This window comes from Lolium perenne, chromosome 4 (genome assembly GCF_019359855.2).
Source record: "Lolium perenne isolate Kyuss_39 chromosome 4, Kyuss_2.0, whole genome shotgun sequence".
Classification (NCBI taxonomy): Eukaryota; Viridiplantae; Streptophyta; class Magnoliopsida; order Poales; family Poaceae; genus Lolium; species Lolium perenne.
Window position 1 is genome coordinate 53,623,636 of NC_067247.2, and position 18,752 is coordinate 53,642,387.

Genomic DNA, 18,752 nt, shown 5'->3' on the forward strand with positions numbered 1-18,752 from the left:
GATTGTGTTCGGGCTGCGTTCGGTTCGCTCTGTTGGCCCCTACAAATACAGGCCGAGTATGGGTTTCGGTCTCGGAAAAGATATTTTCAGTTTTGCTTCATTTACGGTTACTAATCGGCGCCATTTTTCAGCTTGAATCCGTAAACTGACAATTATTTTTTGGTTTGGACCTTTTACCGGTTCTGCTAGGGACCAAGATTAGTGAATCCTTGTCGAACGGCAATTGCTTTTTTGCTCATCACGTGTTATTCCAAAGACAGAGTTGTACTCGTGCGCGGCCGTCGGAAGGCAAGTAGGAAATCGGATGGATCGGACGTCTGATTCCCAGTGCTAAATAAAATCCCTGCTCCCACCGCTGTGCCTGCCGGTACTGTAATCTCCAGCCCCTCGATCTTCCCATCGCGCTGCGGCTCCCCCTGTCGACGTCTACCTCGCTGGCGGCATGAGCAGCGCGCTACCGCCGCCGCCAAATTACCAAGAGCAAGAAGGTCTCTCTCTCTCCATGTCGATCTCGATTACCAATGCCCCCGATTGCTACCCTGCCTTAATTAATTGCTATTGATTGATTGTGCCGAAGCCCAAACGCGATTTTTCCATGTTATTACGGCTGTCCGCTGGGGGATTAGAGTCTGGAATTAGTGATTTTGCTTCAGGAAATTTGGTGCTTCTGAACTGCTATCGATGCTTGAAGTATTGTAGTATCAATCGAAAGTGGGGGAGTTGGAAGTAATGTTGGTCGTCAAGTCATATTGGGAGTACTATGTTTTTCGGCCATGAGTTGTAGGATTGCGTCATCTTAGGTCTTCCTTCTCTTTTTTGGGCGGAGAAAAGAGAGCTTTATTAAATGGAAGTAGAATTAGAAAAGAAAAGGAAGTAATGTTGATTGTGTCTTTGAACAGTTGGGCACGGTATCTCGTTCTGAACTGGAACAATGTACGGTATACTCTTTTTTTTCCAGGAGATTCTCGCGAGGACAAGAAGAGGAGATTACATCAAGGCCACGCTCGAGAATCAACTAGCAGACAACCGGATGAAGATCTGGAAAACATGTTCTCCTCGTTAACGATTGATAACATACTCTCTCAAGGAACTTCAGGTTGCGCTACTCCCACAAATCTGCTCAAGATGATGCCTAGTACAGGAAATCCACATTATTATACTGGATGTGTACCGCTTTGATGTTTCAACTGATAAATCTACTTCATATTGCTTTCAGGAGATTGTTGCGAGAATAGGAAGAGGAAATGATGCCAAGGATCCGTTGGAGATTCAACTAACCCATCACCGGATGATATATTGGAAAACATGTTCTCAGCGCTTGCGATCCAAGATTCCACATTTAATACTTCTGTTTCTAGTCGACCGAGGGAAAAGAGCTCTATTCTTCTATTCCGGGAGAACACTATTTTCTCCGGGGAAAATTCAGGTCGCGCCACTACCATTGAGTGCAATGATCCAGACTCTAGGAGTTCGAGATCAGACAAATTCATTGATAGAGTAAATGACCGGCTGCTGCGCCATGTCGGAACCGGGGTTAAAGTTTTTGAGGTTCATTTTGATCTGAACTCCACCCATGCTGCACACCTTGACAAATGGGTCCAGTTTGCGTCAAAGTCAGATGCAAAACTTGTGAGACTTCACTTGTGTAAAAATGGAACACCTTGTTCTGGGCATTCTGTGACTGCAAGTCGTTATTACTTCCCTTTGCATTGTTTCGGCGATGGACAAGGATCCTCTTTGTGGAAGCTATCCCTGACGAACTGCATACTCCGACCATCGATGCATTCCAGTACCGTTTCCTCTCTCAAAAGCCTTGATCTAATGTGTGTCACAATAGTTGATTCTGATATCCAAAACATTTTCTCTTGCTGCCCTCTTCTCCGCTATTTGAGATTGGGAAGGTGCCATGATTTGGTTAATATAAGGATTTCCGTTGAAACACTGATACAATTGGATATATATAATTGCAACAAGTTGGTGAGTATTGAGATTAATTCCACCAGCCTAGCCTTCTTTGGCTATGATGGACATGAGGTGCACATCAAATATGCGAGTACACCCAATATGAGGACAATAGTAACAAAGTTCCGGAACAAAAATTGTTCTCTTTCGAAGCATTTAAACGACATGAAAAGGATCAAGAGCGTCACCTTGACATTTCTTTCACCATGTGAGGTAAAGATGGTTCAAAATTTTGTTTATGCTACTGTAAATTACTGGGTCAACAGCTGTAGTAATCAATTCTCATATTTTTTTTTTGCAGGAGCACGGTTTCATTATGTACGCGAAGAAATTCTCTGTATTAAAGTTTATCAACTTGTTTATTTTGCCATCTTGGAATAATGTTCTTGCAGTAGCTTATCTCCTTGAAGCAACTCCTTGTCTTAGAAGACTGCATCTAGCAGTACGTCCTAATTGCCTCCAATTTTATTTTTCTTTGCAGATTTTTTTTTTAAATTCCACACCCTAGTGAATTATTTTCGTAAGCCCTCTTTGTAGTACTCTGGCTTGCTTTACAAGATCACGATAGATGAAACTACATCATACAGCATGCTTGGGATAACACATCGACTACTAGAATTTATCATTAGTGATCTTTATTTTGTTGTTAACATAAGTTTGTTAGTTTTAGGACAATTTTTTATTATGTCATCAGATAAATGTCCTATGTTTCGTTTCCATATCCTGAAATCAAGTCGTCTAACATAAAAATTATGAGGTACCACTTGTCACCTCAATTTATCATAGAAATGGTTTACCTTTACTGACATCAAGCATCTGTGTTAAGTAAAAGTCATGTAAATCGTCAAATTTTAGAGGCCTTTTCACTTAGGCTTGTGCCTCGCAAGAATTCACATGCCAAACTTGCTTCCTATACTTTGGTGGTCCTTATAGCTTATTCTAGTGACTGCCAGGATGATTACATTGGGGGATTTATATTTCTTATCAAGTCACAGTTCAAACACTAAGAATGAACTTTGAATATTTGAACTTCATGCAGGCATGCAGCGGACAACACCATTATGTGGACAACGACCAAGTTAGTTGGCCCATGGGTTTTTCTCTTAAGAAGCTCCGTGTAATTTTTGTAGAAGGTTTTGCTGCGCAAGCCCCGCTGATTGAGCTTTTGGAATGCCTGGTGCGTGCGGCCACTGATTTGCTGCTTCTCAAGATCGCTCTACATCACCATGTTTGCAAAACAATGGGTAAATGGGTCAGGAAGAACGTTGGTAACGAGATGGCGAGGGATCACGCGCGGAACGTTACGAGGGAGACCATCGGCCCTAAACTCCCACCTTCTGTAAAGCTCCTCATCGAATGATTCGAGTAAAGTGGGGTGTTAGGATCTCATGATTGGGAGAAGGGCCTGCAGGACGATGATTTTCGTGTTCATTTTTTGGCCTGGCTATTGTCATGTGCCGGCGATGGTTGGATTTATTTTGAGGGATCATCTGTGTAGATTGCATGCCATAGTGTAGGCTTAGAAAGCTCTGCTTTTTTCAGAATGGACGAAGTAAGGAGAAAACATGGGTCTACACATTCTCGCAGTAACAGGTCCTCCTCTGTCTATACTCAGTGTAGAGAAACTGAACTGAACTGTGAAATGCGAGTTAGGCAAAGGGGTGAGCCCCACGCTGTGGTTCGAGCTTTTGTAGATCAGTATCAGTGCCTGTGTAATCTGAAGAATGGAGGCAGACGGCAGTGTTTCTTGCAGCGCACATTCAATGGTGCCAGCTAGGAATATAATAGCTGGGTTAGAAGAGAGAGGAAAAAATATTCTATCGGCTCTTAGCTAAGAGATTATCTTCCAATAAAATAAATCTGGTACAAATATTTACATTCAGAAAACTCTACCTGAGAAACTGGTTACTTGGCAATTCTACCTAAAACCAACATAAATCCTACTTCGGCTCCATTGCTGCCAAACACATGTAAATGCCTTCTCAAGTTACCCAATGCAATGTTACGAATAGGAAATCCACCTTTTTTTTTTGGCTTGGTCGATGGCTTCTCCCTAAGCCCTAGCCATTGTTTTTCATGTCATTTACACTCACCACCTGAACCCAAACGGTCTTGTTATTGCAGAATGTGACTGAAATAAACCCATGTTACGGATTAACTGCATCTGTGTGCAACAAGCTCTCTTCTCTCTATGTTCTGTTGCAGACTCACTCGTCGTCTGACGCCCGGTCAACGTTGAACAAAGCTCCGTTACTACACGTTGTCAGCTCCATGGCGACAATATTCATGTTTTCGGAGGTTTTCTACACTTAGACAGGCTCAACACCGGGCAGAAAACTTCACCGCAAGAACATCATCGTCACCACTGTTGTGACGCTCAACACTCTTCCTTTGCCTCCTCCTTCAGGGACATCTAGTCAGCGAGCGTGCCCTCGCACGTCCCCGGTGGTGTGTGGGACTGTATTCTACCAATCATCCTATGAAAAATTTGGGATGCTCACATGGTTAATGTCTTCAGAGACGATGATCACCTTCCAAATGTAAGCCTAGCACTAGCAAATATTTTACATGACATCACTCTCTCTTCTTTCTTTGGTTTTACAGATTTAAAATTCCTGAACAAAAAGGCTGATATAATCTGGTTCTAATTTTGAAGTAATCTATTCAGGTGGAGACTATCCAAAAAAAATTGTAATTGCAAAGCTTTGGTGCTTTATATATTAGTGTGTATGGAAAAGAATTATTTTTAGGGGTTTGCTGGAGTTGCTCTCATAGCTTCTGCAGCGTATTTTTGACAACTTGATCACTCTTTATTTATTATACACACGAGTTACATCATTTAACAGGATTTGTAAAATAAAGCCAGGAGGATCATCCAGCCAAATAGATGGAGGAGAATTCCTAACTGATCTAGCTAATTCATGAGCCACTACCATTGCTTCCCTTGGGGCATGCTCAAATGATATTTTCATGAACTCACATGCGATGCAGAAGCAATCGTCAAACACCACGGCTGCAGCTCGGTGGCTAACAGCTCCATTTATCATTGTCTCTACTACTTTTAGACCATCTGAACCGATGATAATCCTGTGGCATCCGACAGTTTGAGCTAAATTCAGCCCTTCTCTTAGAGCATTCACCCGCATCATAGACATGCTCGATCTTGGTGTTGCTCGCTGCAATGAACTGTCCTTTGTTGTCCTGGATTACAGGTACTGTGGTACCTTTTAGTGTATCAGCATCAAACGATGCATCAACATAAACTCTGACATGGTCCAGGGGAGGTCTCATCCAAGTCACTTTCTTAGCTTTGGCATGAGGGGAATATGCCTGCTCCGTAGTTTGCAATCAGCGAGCTGATAACCACTGCCGATCTTTTTAGGTTGTACCTTCTCACCATTGACAGCTAGTCGACGCTCCCACCATAACTACATGCAGGTAATTGCAACCCAGAACTGAAGTTTGCTGTTCAGAATAAAGGAGATATTCCAATACCGCTAGTCCTGCAAGATCCAAGGCGCAAGCGGCACGCCTCATCTATCTTGAGGTCAAGTCCAACATTTTGCCTTACTAATTTTCATTTTACCATTGTTTAAACAAATAAAAGCTACACTAATTGTTTAAACAAATAAAAGCTACACTAATTTTCATTTTTTATAAATGATGAATGTAACACAAAACAATAAATAAAGTTACACTAATATTGTGTTTACAATTTTAGGATAAAAATTAGAAAGTAAAACAAGACAAATAAAATAGCTTTGTGGAATATAGAAGGAAGTGAAGCTCACAACCAAGATATGTGCCATATAGATGTTGACATGGGATCTAGGATGGTCAGCAGGACCCCCCAACAAGACTCTAAGAGTCCACATCAACAACGCTACTAAGAGTCCACATCAACAACGCCACAAAGAGATCTTGAGGCAACATGCTAAGTATACCGATTCGTTCAGACTCCAATTGCAGAGTATTGCATCACGTGGCACTTTCCCCACATGAATGGAGGGAGCAGGAAAGTCAGACGTGCATATTTCAAAAACCTAACTCCTCGAATGAATTGTTTGTGGAATTTCCTAAGCAGTGTATGATTGTCCTAGCCATGTTGTTTACTATCGAACGCTGAATCTCTTCCATTTTTCTCCTCACATTCCCCAAACAAACACCGCTACTTGCTAGCCATCCTTGTGATTGAAGCGTGTTAGGAGCCCAATTGATAACCCCCAAGTGCTGGGGATAGTTGTAGGTGCTCTCAATGTTGAAGTATAAAGGTATCTAACCACAGGAACAAGAAGGTAAAGTTATAAAAAAAAATCAAACGTGAGTGCCAATTCTAGTTATCTATGCACTAAAGACGTTAAATAATAAGGAGCGATAGGTTGCTTGGAATTAAAATGAAAAAAAAAATGCAAAGACTGGTCCAATCCTGTAGAATGCAAGAGGACATGACGAAGGTTAATTTACTCTTATGAAACAATGGAAATTGGGTTTGTTTGATCTCTCTCAACAATGGTGACATGGTTATGAGAACTGAATCCTACGTAAGTGTTATGCAAAATAATCACATGGACTATATTTCCTAAACAAGTGAAGTTGAGAAGGAAAATACCATATGAGTTTGATGTCAGTTCGATGTCACTGAGTGTGCAATTTTTTTTCACTTTGCCCTAAGTATTTGTTCTCCATTATCCCTAGATGCATGTATATCGGAGGATGTGGTGCTGCTGTCACTCAGTGATGTCATTTTATCACTAGGCTAAATGTCTCAATACTGCTAATACACGTCATACTCGTCATTCTATTACACTTAACATAGATGAACTCTATAGATTAAAACTAGAGTGTGATGGTAAATAGGTGGGGACGTTTATACTTAAAATAACACCCTAGTGATTGATCTTATAATCATTGCTGAGTAAACAACGAATGAATTAAGAAGAATGTCCAACTAGTGGATAAAATTTTGAGGTCCCATAAATCCCCCACAACATGCATCCAAAGAATTAGCTCGTGGTTTCCTTCACCTCTGACTAAATCATTTCTACTTCAACAAACTATAATGCAATACTATCTATATGCAAAAATAATGAGAGTACAACATGCATATATATAACATCTCAACATAACAACACGTCCATCATATTGTAACCAAAGATCTACCATAGGAATTAAAATATTACACCGTAATCATGTAGGGCAGATCATATGGACTAACATGATGGTAATACATAGAGAGATGCGATCAAATTATTACCACAACCCCCAAGTCTTGGGTCCTAATACTCCCTCCCTGTGGTGGAGAGCGACATGGAGGCATTGATGAAGGAGGAGATTCCGGTAGTCGTTTCCGATTCCAATATTCTTCCTCTCATGGCGGACTACATAACTTCCATTTAGTCTCTCCACCTCTGTATATCGCGAAATAAAATTCTTAAGGGTAAGATGGTTTTAGGTCTAAACCAATTTGATGGCACGAAAACAAGGCAATCAAACGGGAAGTCACTAATGCTCTACTTTGGCTTGTTGGATCCTTCTTGAAAATTCTAAATCATACTCTTTGTCTCTTAACCTTACCCTTTTTCGAGTCCCGAAGCTGCCTAAAAGTTAAAAAAAAACACTAACATGAGATTTTTGTTTCATCCAGAGTTAGATACCAAGATAATGGGATGTTGTGAAAATTCCTGTAAACCATTTAAAACAGTGGTAATACAAAAAAAAAATTAAATAAGATGTAAATATGTTGGAATATGACCTAATAAACTACATAGGTCATTGATACATTTTACGTCTATCATCAACACATCGATCAAATTAATTATTCAAAAAGTCGGGAAACATCACTTTTACATGGCAATGCAGTGAGCCAGCGCGTGCCCGACGTCGGTAAGGGGTGGTAAATCAAGCTCATTAGTTAACATTTCTCTTTCCATTATCTCGCATGAGTTTGCACGTCCTCATGATCTGTCGGCGCCCAAGATAACTAACTTGTTAGATTTTTTATTCCAAAAATGCATTAACCAATTTACAAGCAAATAAAGCAATCCTTTGCACGCATAATATAATAATCACTTAATAATAAGATCAATTGTGCTCACCCGGCCATACAAACTATTGAAGACCGAAATTAGTAACCAAACTAAGTAACAACATCACATACATGTGGTATGGAAATATTTAAGCTTGTGCTTATTGGAATTCGAGACCATTAACAAAAATGCATGAACCAAACAGATTAAGCAATCCTTTGCATGCATACTTTGGAACCATTTTGTTAAAACAACCCAATAGTAGTCACAGTTCTCAACTTAATAAAATAAAGGAACTATCGGTGTAAGCTTGTCAATATTAAGCAAAAAACTTGAATGCATAAACCACCAGCAAACAAATGAGCGCCATCATTTCCATATATACTATCATTGCAAGCATCTAAAAATTTAAAATAAAAAAGAAGATTGTTGTTGCAAGCATCTAAAAAATTAAAATTAAAAAGAAGATTGTGGTTGCAAGCATCTAAAAAAATTAAATAAAAAAGAAGATTGTAGTTGCAAGCATCTAAAAAATTAAAATATAAAAGAAGATTAACTTGAATGCATAAACCACCAGCAAACAAATGAGCGCCATCATTTCCATATATACTATCATTGCAAGCATCTAAAAATTTAAAATAAAAAAGAAGATTGTGGTTGCAAGCATCTAAAAATTTAAAATAAAAAAGAAGATTGTGGTTGCAAGCATCTAAAAAATTAAATAAAAAAGAAGATTGTAGTTGCAAGCATCTAAAAAATTAAAATATAAAAGAAGATTGTAGTTGCAAGCATCTAAAAAATTAAAATATAAAAGAAGATTGTGGCTGCTGGGATTCGAGCCCAGGTCTCCACGGCCACAACGTGGAATTCTCACCACTAAACTACAGCCACATTTTGTGTTATATTCCTGATGGAAATCTATATCTCTGAAAGGAAACAAACTTTTCCAAAAGCATTTGCCTTCCTATTCTTTGATGCCGATCAGGAGACCAGAAACCCAACGCAGAACTCTCATCTCGAGAAAAAAAAAAAGCAAGAAACCTTCCCTCCCATCGCCGCCGAAGATGCCTCAGCACCAGCAGCCGGCGACCGGCTCCCACGCCCTGGACTCCGCGCCACTTTTCGCCATCATCCTCGCCGCCGTCCACGTCCTAGCCCTCGTACTACCCCACATTTACCATCTTGTTTCCCTTCCCCCTTCATCGCTCGTCCGATCAGCTGGCCTGACCATCCCGCCCTTTTTACGCATTCTTCCGCAGGTGTTCTGGATCTACAAGCTGGCCTCCCAGAAGCAGCCGACCCGGACGAAGACGCACTGACCGATCGCATCTCACGATCTTGTGCTTGCCTTTTGTGATCGGTAATGGTTCCGTTCCATGATTCAGTTCACCCTCATCTCGTTTTTTTTTTTTTTTTGTTCCCGTTCTCCCCTTGATTCAAGGACTGTTGGGGTGGTGCAGATTTCGTCGGCTAGTCGCAAGGAGTTTGATGGGGTTGGCTTGGTTCGTTTGCTCCAGCCAGGAGGCTTTGCCATCTCTAGGGTGATCAGTGAAGATGGTGGCTGATAGTCTTCATGTGTCCACCTTTTTACTGGCAGAATGCTTAGCTATATTTTCTTTTTTCCTTTCTGTTTTGCATTCTCTTGTATTCTGAACTCCAAGTTTTCAAAAGATATATGGTGTGTATGGTTTCTTGATTAATATTCTTGTCCATTAAAGTAGCAGAGTACTGGATGATGATCTGGAAAACATGAATGATCCGGACTCTAGTAGGGCAAGTCATGACGGTTCATTTGATCTGAACCCCGCTCATGCTGTCCAACCTTGACAAATGTGTCTAGTTTGTGTCAAAGTCATATGCACAATGCGTGGGACCTCAGTTGTGTAGATATGAAATTGTGCATTCTGTGACTGCAAGCCGTTAATAAATTCCCTTTGCATTGTTATGGCGATGGACAAGGATCCTCATTGTGCAGGCGGTTGCAACATTTTCTCGTTCTACCTTGTTCTCTGCCTCTTGAGAAATGTACCTTCAGCTGTAATCACTTAGTTCGCAGTTTCCAACTGTTGCAATAAATTTTTTCGACAAAGAACGCTTTATTAGTTGCAGTAATAAATTACTGTCACCGTTTCAGTTGTTCTTCTACATGAGCCCAGTTTCATGCTAGATGCAAATAAATTTATTGTATTGCAGTTTGTTAACCTGGTATGTGTCGTCCATCCCTTGCAGTTAGTCTCTAATCAGTTTTTACCATTTGGAAAGTGGGGTAATTAGAATTTAGTAACATGTTTAATATAACAATGTACCGAAAAACCAGATCTGAACCCCATCTCATATGCTCCTGATTGAATAAACAAATTCAAAAAAATAGCAAACAAATTTTTTTAAAAAATCTGTAATTTTTGTACAATGAACAAGAACAAGTGTTCTAACTGCACGCCAAAAATCTCAGAGAAAATACATGCGTAGTGGTCTGTGCAAAAAAAAAAGACAAAATGCGGTGCTATTTCGAACATCTAGATTTGTTGCTGACAGCACTCCGATTTGTCTTTTTTGCATAGACCACTACATATGTATTTTCACGGAGATTTTTTGTGTGCTGTTAGAACATTTGTTCATGTTCGTTGTGCAAAAATTTCAGATTTTTTTGAATTTGTTTTCTGTTCTTTAGATATTTTTTACTCAATCATGAGCATATGAGCTCGGGTTCAGAAACACCTCTCCCCAATTGTAAAAACAATTTAATATTTGGAATCACCAACACTTGGGGAGCAGGCCATGGAGTAGTTCTTGGTTTTCATGGAGCGGTTTCTTGACGCCCCAATGGTTACCGCGCCATGGGAACTAGACCGTGCTGCAATGATGCTTCCGCAACTAAAGTGCGTCAAGGACTGGCTCAATTCTTTTGGAAATCAGCAATTCTGCCCATCAACGCACATGACGACGGTGAGGAGGCTTCCTCCATTCACCGACATGAGTGTGTTCTTGACCAATGTATGTTGCGGTGCACACGTTGATAAAATAATTTCAGTCCTCGCCTTTTTCATCTTCCGTATGGGCCTTTAGTCTTTTGATTAAATATGTTAAATACACGGAATCGACCCAAAACTACAAGCAAGGGAATCAACTATTATCGCCATAAAGGAAAACATCACCCCTTTCCTTTATATATAGTTCGCCAAGTAGCCTTCATAGGTTTCTCATGTGGAACCATAGAAGGAACTCAAGGAGAAGAACCCGGCTCGGTAGGTGAAGCAAAACCAAGTCAAGATGCTATGGTTTGATGGAAGTTAAAAAAATTCCTGTGGCCTTGTTGTAGAATTGTGATTGGCAATGGGAAAATACACGGTTCCTGGTAGATCATTGGCTCCATAATCGCCCTCTCTCTGGACTTTTCCTAGACTATACCCAGTTTCACTAAACCAAGAGATCACTGTTAGTAAAGCATTTTCTACCGGGATCAGAAATCTTAGATTCGGAAGGGCTATGGTTAGACAAAGAAAAGAACAATGGCTAAGAATGTGTGGTGTGTGTGGGGATGTGACTTTGTCATAAGATTCAGATAAGATGTATTGGAAATTGTCCGAGTTTTCATTGTGAGATCTTTTTATTACGCTCTACAGAATTATGGGGTAGTGTCGTACATGTTTATGTGAAATGTTAAGATTTCTATGCGAGTTAAAACATTTCTTTGGCTTGTGCTGAAAGGTAGCATCTGTACAAGGGATGTTCTCTTGCAAAGGGGTGGGTCATTTTCGAAGAGTTGTTTATTCTGTGGAAACAATGAATCGATTGACCATCTTTTCTTTTCTTGCCCTTTAGCAAGACATGTGTGGAATGTGTTGAGTGTTTCTTTCACTTTCAACTGTCTATTCACCAATGTCCATATTTGTGTGAACATCTGGCTTAAAGGGTTGCGGGGTCTGGACCGAAATGTTGTTGCGGTGGTGATAGCAGTGGTTTTCTAGGGATTTGGAAAACAATAAACTTAGCATGTTTTTAAAAGAACTGCCCAGATGAACCGATTGCAGTGGTATATAAAATCCGCTATTGGATTAATTTCTGGAGTTCTTTGCATGTGAAGGACATTGCAAAGGATATGGCAAAGGATCGATTACAATGGCTCGCAAAGCTGGTGGAATGAATCGCAGCTGAGGTGTTCAACGCTTGGAGGAGATGGGGGTCATGGACCCCAAGACTGGCAATGTAGAAGAAAGTAGACAAGAAGGCATTTTGACAAAACAAAAAAGACGAAGACCTGAAATCATCGAAACCTGTAGCTTCAGAGAGAATGCTTCAAACGTGAGGGTCCACAACTCTAGGATGTGTTGCTTGTAATCTATACACCCCTTTGCTCTTGTGTATTCTCATCATCTGGCTTGGACTGTTTAGTTTCTTCTTTCTTTCAAACAAACTCTCCGGAGGAAACCCTTTTATTCAAAAAAAAAATAGAAAGAATGATGTCAATCTCTTTGTTGGCAATTCCAAACATGGAATTGTTCGGACCTTTGCAATATTGAATGTGTTCGTGACCGACTGTGTAGAGATGATAGAATGAAAAAACAAAAAGTGCTATAAGGGCATGTACAATGGGATATCCTTAATTTGATGCTTACAAAAAGAAACCAGTTTTTGTTGAACAGTAGTACTTCCTCGACGGCGGACGGCGAGGGAGCTGCAGAGGCGGGGGAGAAAGAAGACCGGAGCGGCGCCAACGTATGAAGGAGCGCGGCTGGCAAGCCGGTCAGCCGCCAGGTCGAGCCGCCCCGTCTAGCATCGGCGACCTCCTTCACGCGTTCGCGATGGTGGCGCCATCAAGCTCGTGCGAGTCCTAGATGATGGAGTCCGGGAGCTCGTGGGCGTCTGCAGTATGCTGGCGTGCGGCCGTGGACGTCCGCGGTAGGCCGACGTCCGTGCGAGGAAGCAGGCCAGCGACGGAGCTGAGGATCGACGGCGACGGAGAAGAACCCGTTTTTGAAATAGGATTTGAAGCCCAGATTTAAAGCACTTAGGATGTATCGCGGGGGTTATTGCAAAAGTGAAAATGAACTGCGGGAAGGGAGAGTTGCGACATCTTTAACGTGACGGAGGGAGTAGTACTTATCTAACTAGACACATGCCTAATAGGAGCCTTTCATGTGCAAACAAATAAGAACATATGCTTATGAAAATGCTTGATTTATTTTTGTAAATACCCCTTTAAGGAAAAATGTGGCTAAGATTAAAATTTTGTGGATCAAAATATCAAATGATAAAACTCGGATTAGGTTATTGGGGTCGGTTATAAACTTTCCTCAAAAAGAAAAGCCTATTTGGGTCGGTGATAGTGGGCGGCAGGAAAACCTACGGAGTATTAGAATTGGAATTCCTCCTCCGGCTCCCACCCTTCTGCAATCACCCTTGTGCCGAGTTTCCGCTTCCGTCCTCCCCCCTCGCGCTGCCGCTACCTGGCATGAGCCGCCCATTAACGCCTCCTCCGCCGCCAAACTACCAAGAACAAGAAGGTCTCCCTCTTTCTAGATCTCGATCAGTAATGCCGATTGCTACTGTAGCTATCTTGCCCCAGGGAACAACGTCAGTAGTCATCAAACGCGATTTCCCCATGTTAGGGCTGTCCGCTGCGGACTGATTAGTGTCGGCGGCGTGCGTATTAACTGATAGTTGCTCCTAACAAGTGATTTTTTTTTCTCAAAAGAAAACTTGATTTTTCTTTTTGTACGGCTGGGCCTGACATCCAGTATTCCGGTGTACATTATACCCTTTTCCAGGAGATTGTCGCTATGATAAGAAGAGGAGATTACAGCAAGGCCACGCCGGAGAATCAAGTAGCCTACTACTACCGGATGAAGATCTGGAGAGCCTCTTCTCATCGTTAACGATCGGCAACATCGTCTCTGAAGGAAATTCAGGTTGCGCCACTTCGATCCGACATTTGCTATCTGGTTTCTAGGTGTTCTAATACCAAAAGAATTTATGCTGCCTTTAGGAGTCACAAAGCCATTGACTTGTTGTTCCATGGTTTTTCTAGTCGAATTTGCATATTTAGGCTTTGTACAGGAAATCGACATTCTACAGCTTTTAGGAGTCACAAAATTTGTCAAATCAGGATGTGCATTGCTTTGATCATTCGAGTGAGAAATCTACTTCTTATTGCTTTCAGGAGATTCTTGCAAGAATAGGAAGAGGAAATCTGGCCAAGAACCCGCTGGATATTATTTAACTAACAGATTACCTGATGATTCGTTGGAAAAGATGTTGTCATCGCTTGCGATCCAAGACGCCGCAGTTACTAGTTCTGTTTCTGGACGACCGGAGGAACAGGACTACTCTCATCTTGTATTTAGTGGGCACAATCTTTTTTCTGAGGAAAGTTCAGTTTGCACCACCTCCACCGAGTGCAATGATCCAGAATCTTGGAGTTTGAGATCAGACGAATTCATTGACAGAGTAAACAACCGGCTGCTGTGCCATGACGGAACTGGTGTTAACGTGTTTGAGGTTCATTTTGATCTCAACTCCACCCATGCTGCCCACCTTGACAAATGGGTCCAGTTTGCGTCAAAGTCAAATGCACACTCTGTGAGACTTCACTTGTGTAAAAGTGGAATATCATGTTCTGGGCATTCCAGGACTGCAAGTCCTTATAACTTCCCTTTGCATTTTTTCGGCGATGGACAAGCATCCTCTTTGCTGAGGCTATGGATGACGAATTGCATATTCAGACTATCAATGTATCCCATTAGCTTTTCCTCTCTCGTAAGCCTTTGTCTAATGTGTGTCACGATAGCTGATTCTGATATCCAAAGCATTTTCTCTTGCTGCCCTGGTGTCCGCATTTTGAGATTGGGGAGCTGCAATGATTTGGTTAACATAAGGATTTCCGGTGAAAGACTGTTCCATTTGTATATATATTATTGCAAGAATTTGGTGAGTATTGAGATTCATTCAGCCAGCCTAGTCATCTTTGAGTATGATGGACATAAGGTACTCATCAAATATGCGAGTACTCCCAATATGAGGAGAATATCAACAAAGTTCTCGAACAGAAATTGTTCTCTCTCGATGAATTTAAATAAAATGAAAATGATCGAGAAAGTCTGCTTGACATTCCTTTCACCATCGAAGGTACGCTAAGATGGCTGATACCCAATTGTTGAGTTAGCAGTTTCTATCTGTCATAATAATCGATTACCATAATTGCTTTATCTGCTCTTCTGCAGGAGCCCAATTTCAAGCTATATGCGAAGAAATTCACTGTATTGAAGTACATCAACTTGTATATTTTGCCATCTTGGAATAATGTTCTTGCAGTAGCTTATCTCCTTCAAGCAACTCCTTTCGTCACAAGACTCCGTCTAGAAGTACGTCCTAAATGCTCTTCATTTTTTCTTTGTTTGGAGTAAAATTAGAATGTCACATAGTCGGGCCATGGATAATGTTCTCAGTCCTATGTTTGTATATGCTACTGGCTTACAAGGTTAGGTTTGATGAATTACTTCATACAAAATGCTTGAGATAACAGGTAAAATGCTAGAATTTATTATCACCTGTGGCTTATCTCCTTGAAGCAACTCCTTGTGTTAACATAAATTCCTTAGCTCTTGGATAATTTTTGCTTATGTACATTAGATTCCTTGACTGGTATGTAATAAGCTGTGTTTCGTTTCCATGTCCTGAAATGAAGTCATCTAAAATATATACCAGTACCACTTGTGATCTCAAATATCCTAAAACAGTTTAACTCCAATGGCATTGAGCATTTATGTTAGATAAATCAAAGTCATATAATTCGTCAACCTTTAAGAGAGCTTGTTAAGTCACAGTCCAGGCAATTGTAAAGAGCTCACAACAGTTGGGTCTTCCTTGCATGCAGATGAAGGCATACGGCGGAGAACAGCATCATCTGGAGAATGTACAAGTCAGCTGGCCAGAGGACATCTCTCTTCAGAAGCTCCATTTGATTCTTGTAGGAGGTTTCGCTGCACAACCCCCGTTGATCGGGCTTTTGGCGTGCCTGGTGGGTGTGGCCCCTGGTTTGAAGTTCCTCACAATCAGTCCACGCTACCATCGTTTGAAACGAATGGGTACATGGGGGAGGGAGAAGGATGGTGCCAAGGCGGCGAGGGATCACGCACGGAAAGTCGCGAGGGAAGCCATCGGCCTTAAGCTCCCGTCGTCTGTGAGGTTTGCCCTCCATTGATCTGAGCGGGGCAAGCCTGGTGCTGAAATCGGACGATTTTGATGGTCCGAGAGCCCCGGTGAAGCTTTTTCTTAGGGAGAAGAGGGCTTCAGAATAATGATTTTTTAGTTTCCCTTTTTCGTTTTGGTGGTCTTTTCTCCCCGTGTGTGGTGTGGTGCTGGCAGTGTACAGAGTTTATTCCGGGGGATCATTAATTTGGCTGGATTGCATGCACTCCGTAGGCTTATACCATATGGTTTATTGTTGCGTTTTGCTAGAGCTGTCGATGCGTGTTTATTTGTGGTGGTGTTATCTGTTTTGCTGCTGCCTGTAAAACAATGTGGGGCAAGTTAGATGTCGTTGCCCCAAGTGCTTTAATAATACTTGCGGTTTCTTCAATGGAACCTGGGCGTGACCCTTTTCCTCTAAAAAGAAACATGGGGCACACATTTTCTTGCGGTTGCTCTCTATTTATAGACTTCAGAAACGTATGATTGTGTGAAATCAGGGCAGCCAACAGTGTTTAATTTGTTTCGAGCTTTGGCAGAATCATCATCCATGTCGGGCTGCCGTGTCTTATTTTGTTAGAACATGATTAGGACCTGCATATCTGAACCTGAAGCCACCTGGAGAATGGAGGCAGGCGTCAGTGTTTTGACCAGATATCCCCGTGTCCGATTTTTTCATTTCGATACCTACTGCTCCTCTTCTTCCGCTGTGGTGCACAGCAAACGTTTTCGTCTTCTCTGTCGTTTGGAGTCGACCAAACTGGGAATCAGAGCTCAGAAGCTAGTCTCGAATAGAGACGCCTATTTCCACTGTGTGCAGTGTGGGTGGAGCTTCGATTGCCAGAAAAGGGTGTTCTCTTAGATTCCATTTGAAATGTCTCCGAAGAATAGAAGCTGCGCTCAATCTCAAAGATGGTTCAGGCTTCCTCAGAGTTCCATCCTCTGATATCTGAATGTTGAGGCAAAATCAGTCAAATTTCCTGTATTGGCATGGGTTCTTTAATAATATTCCGGGTTTATTACACAATAAGGTTTCGTGGTGTAGTTGGTTATCACGTCAGTCTAACACACTGAAGGTCTCCGGTTCGAACCCGGGCGAAGCCATACTCGTTTTTAAAATTTTCTTTTTGTCGCTGCTGAAAAAAAATAAAAAATTCTAAAACGAATCAACAAAACACAGGAGCTCTAAAATGAAGCAGGGGTTTGGACATCGTCTCAAACTGTCGGCGACCACGCCAGTACGCTGCCTGGCCATCGACAACGCCAAAGACGTTTTTAAAATTTTCTTTTTGTCGCTGCTGAAAAAAAAAAAAAATTCTAAAACGAATCAACAAAACACAGGAGCTCTAAAATGAAGCAGGGGTTTGGACATCGTCTCAAACTGTCGGCGACCACGCCAGTACGCTGCCTGGCCATCGACAACGCCAAAGACGATGCATGACCCCGGCTGAAGGTACATTCAAAATCAATGTTTTTTTTAGAAACATAGCACAACGTAGATGCTCATATTTTTTTCTTTGTGAAATACATTCACATGCACACACGCGCATACACTCACCTCTATGAACGTATACACGCACACATTAGAGTGACAACCACCCAACCTCAGGTTGGTTCTCATTCAAAATCAATGTTGATTGCGCTAGGGCGTCTCTATCCATACACAGACAGTGCGTGGCATTGTTCTACGCTTCTACCATGGCGACTAAGTGACGAAATGTGAACATAACTAGTTGAATGCACGTGGAAGACCTCGTGAGCGCATCTCTAACATCTCTAACAGAACTTGAAAACCCTACCGTGAACTTTTTTGGCCAGTTTACGGGTTCGTGCCGAAAGTGGCACAGACTAGAGCCTAAACTCGCGGTTGGCCCGTAAACTGAGTTCGGGGGCCCGAGAAACGCGACGCGCGACCCTATTAAAACGGGCCACAGAGGGGAGTTAGGTTTCCAAACCCTACTCCCCTCCGCTGCTTTGCCGTCTTCCACCACCTAGCTCCGACGACCAATCCGTCCACCTCCTCCGCCGCATTCTCGAAACCGCCACCTCCCCATTGACGCCATGGCTAGCCGGAGGCGTTCGGATGGGCGGCGGAGACTTGCCGCCGCGTCCCCCACATTTTCCGCTCGAATGAGGAGCGCCGGAAATGCAACATGTCTGAGGGCGCGCGCAAGCGCAACGCCCGGAGGTGGACGAACTGGGGGCTCACACCCCCGGGGAAGCTTGACCGCTACGCAAATGGCGGCGAGGGCTCCTCTCCGGCGGGTCGTGTCGTCCCCCTCTTTCGCCGGTCTACGCGAGCAACTCAGAGGTCGAGGAGGACGCGGCGCCGCTACATCTCTCCCCCGGCGACTACGTCCACGACGACGAGAAGGAGGAAGCCGTAATCAAGCAAGTCGTGGCTGTCTCCGAGGTGGAGGCGCGCGCAAGGTTCCACCGGGAGGAGGCCGACGTTGTCCGCCTGATCCACGAGTATGAGATAGCGCAGAGGGAGGCACGCGTTCGTCGCGTGAAGCTCGAGATCGTCGAGTTCAACGCAGAGTAGGCCGCGCACCTCGCCTTCCTCCGCCTCCCCGT

General features: G+C 42.5%; 2 protein-coding genes and 2 non-coding genes across 4 annotated transcripts; 3 read left to right on the forward strand and 1 right to left on the reverse strand.

Annotated features, from left to right (window-relative positions):
- Positions 1 to 245: 245 nt before the first annotated feature.
- On the forward strand, positions 246 to 3,526 carry LOC127292560 (uncharacterized). Its single transcript, XM_051321978.1, has 5 exons — positions 246 to 488; positions 959 to 1,096; positions 1,217 to 2,175; positions 2,264 to 2,404; positions 3,002 to 3,526. The coding sequence occupies exons 3-5, from the start codon at positions 1,306 to 1,308 to the stop codon at positions 3,320 to 3,322; spliced, it is 1,332 nt and encodes a 443-aa protein (XP_051177938.1). The 5' UTR covers positions 246 to 488; positions 959 to 1,096; positions 1,217 to 1,305; the 3' UTR covers positions 3,323 to 3,526.
- A 5,281-nt stretch (positions 3,527 to 8,807) lies between these two features.
- Positions 8,808 to 8,879, reverse strand: TRNAH-GUG (transfer RNA histidin (anticodon GUG)). The gene has a single exon. It is a non-coding gene; the product is annotated as a tRNA-His (tRNA).
- Positions 8,880 to 13,314: 4,435 nt separating this feature from the next.
- LOC127292561 (uncharacterized) lies at positions 13,315 to 16,444 on the forward strand. Its single transcript, XM_051321979.1, has 5 exons — positions 13,315 to 13,492; positions 13,757 to 13,897; positions 14,149 to 15,113; positions 15,209 to 15,349; positions 15,862 to 16,444. Exons 1-5 carry the CDS (start codon positions 13,441 to 13,443, stop codon positions 16,186 to 16,188), a joined length of 1,626 nt encoding a protein of 541 aa, XP_051177939.1. The 5' UTR covers positions 13,315 to 13,440; the 3' UTR covers positions 16,189 to 16,444.
- A 761-nt stretch (positions 16,445 to 17,205) lies between these two features.
- Positions 17,206 to 17,279, forward strand: TRNAV-AAC (transfer RNA valine (anticodon AAC)). The gene has a single exon. It is a non-coding gene; the product is annotated as a tRNA-Val (tRNA).
- The last annotated feature ends 1,473 nt before the right edge of the window (positions 17,280 to 18,752 follow it).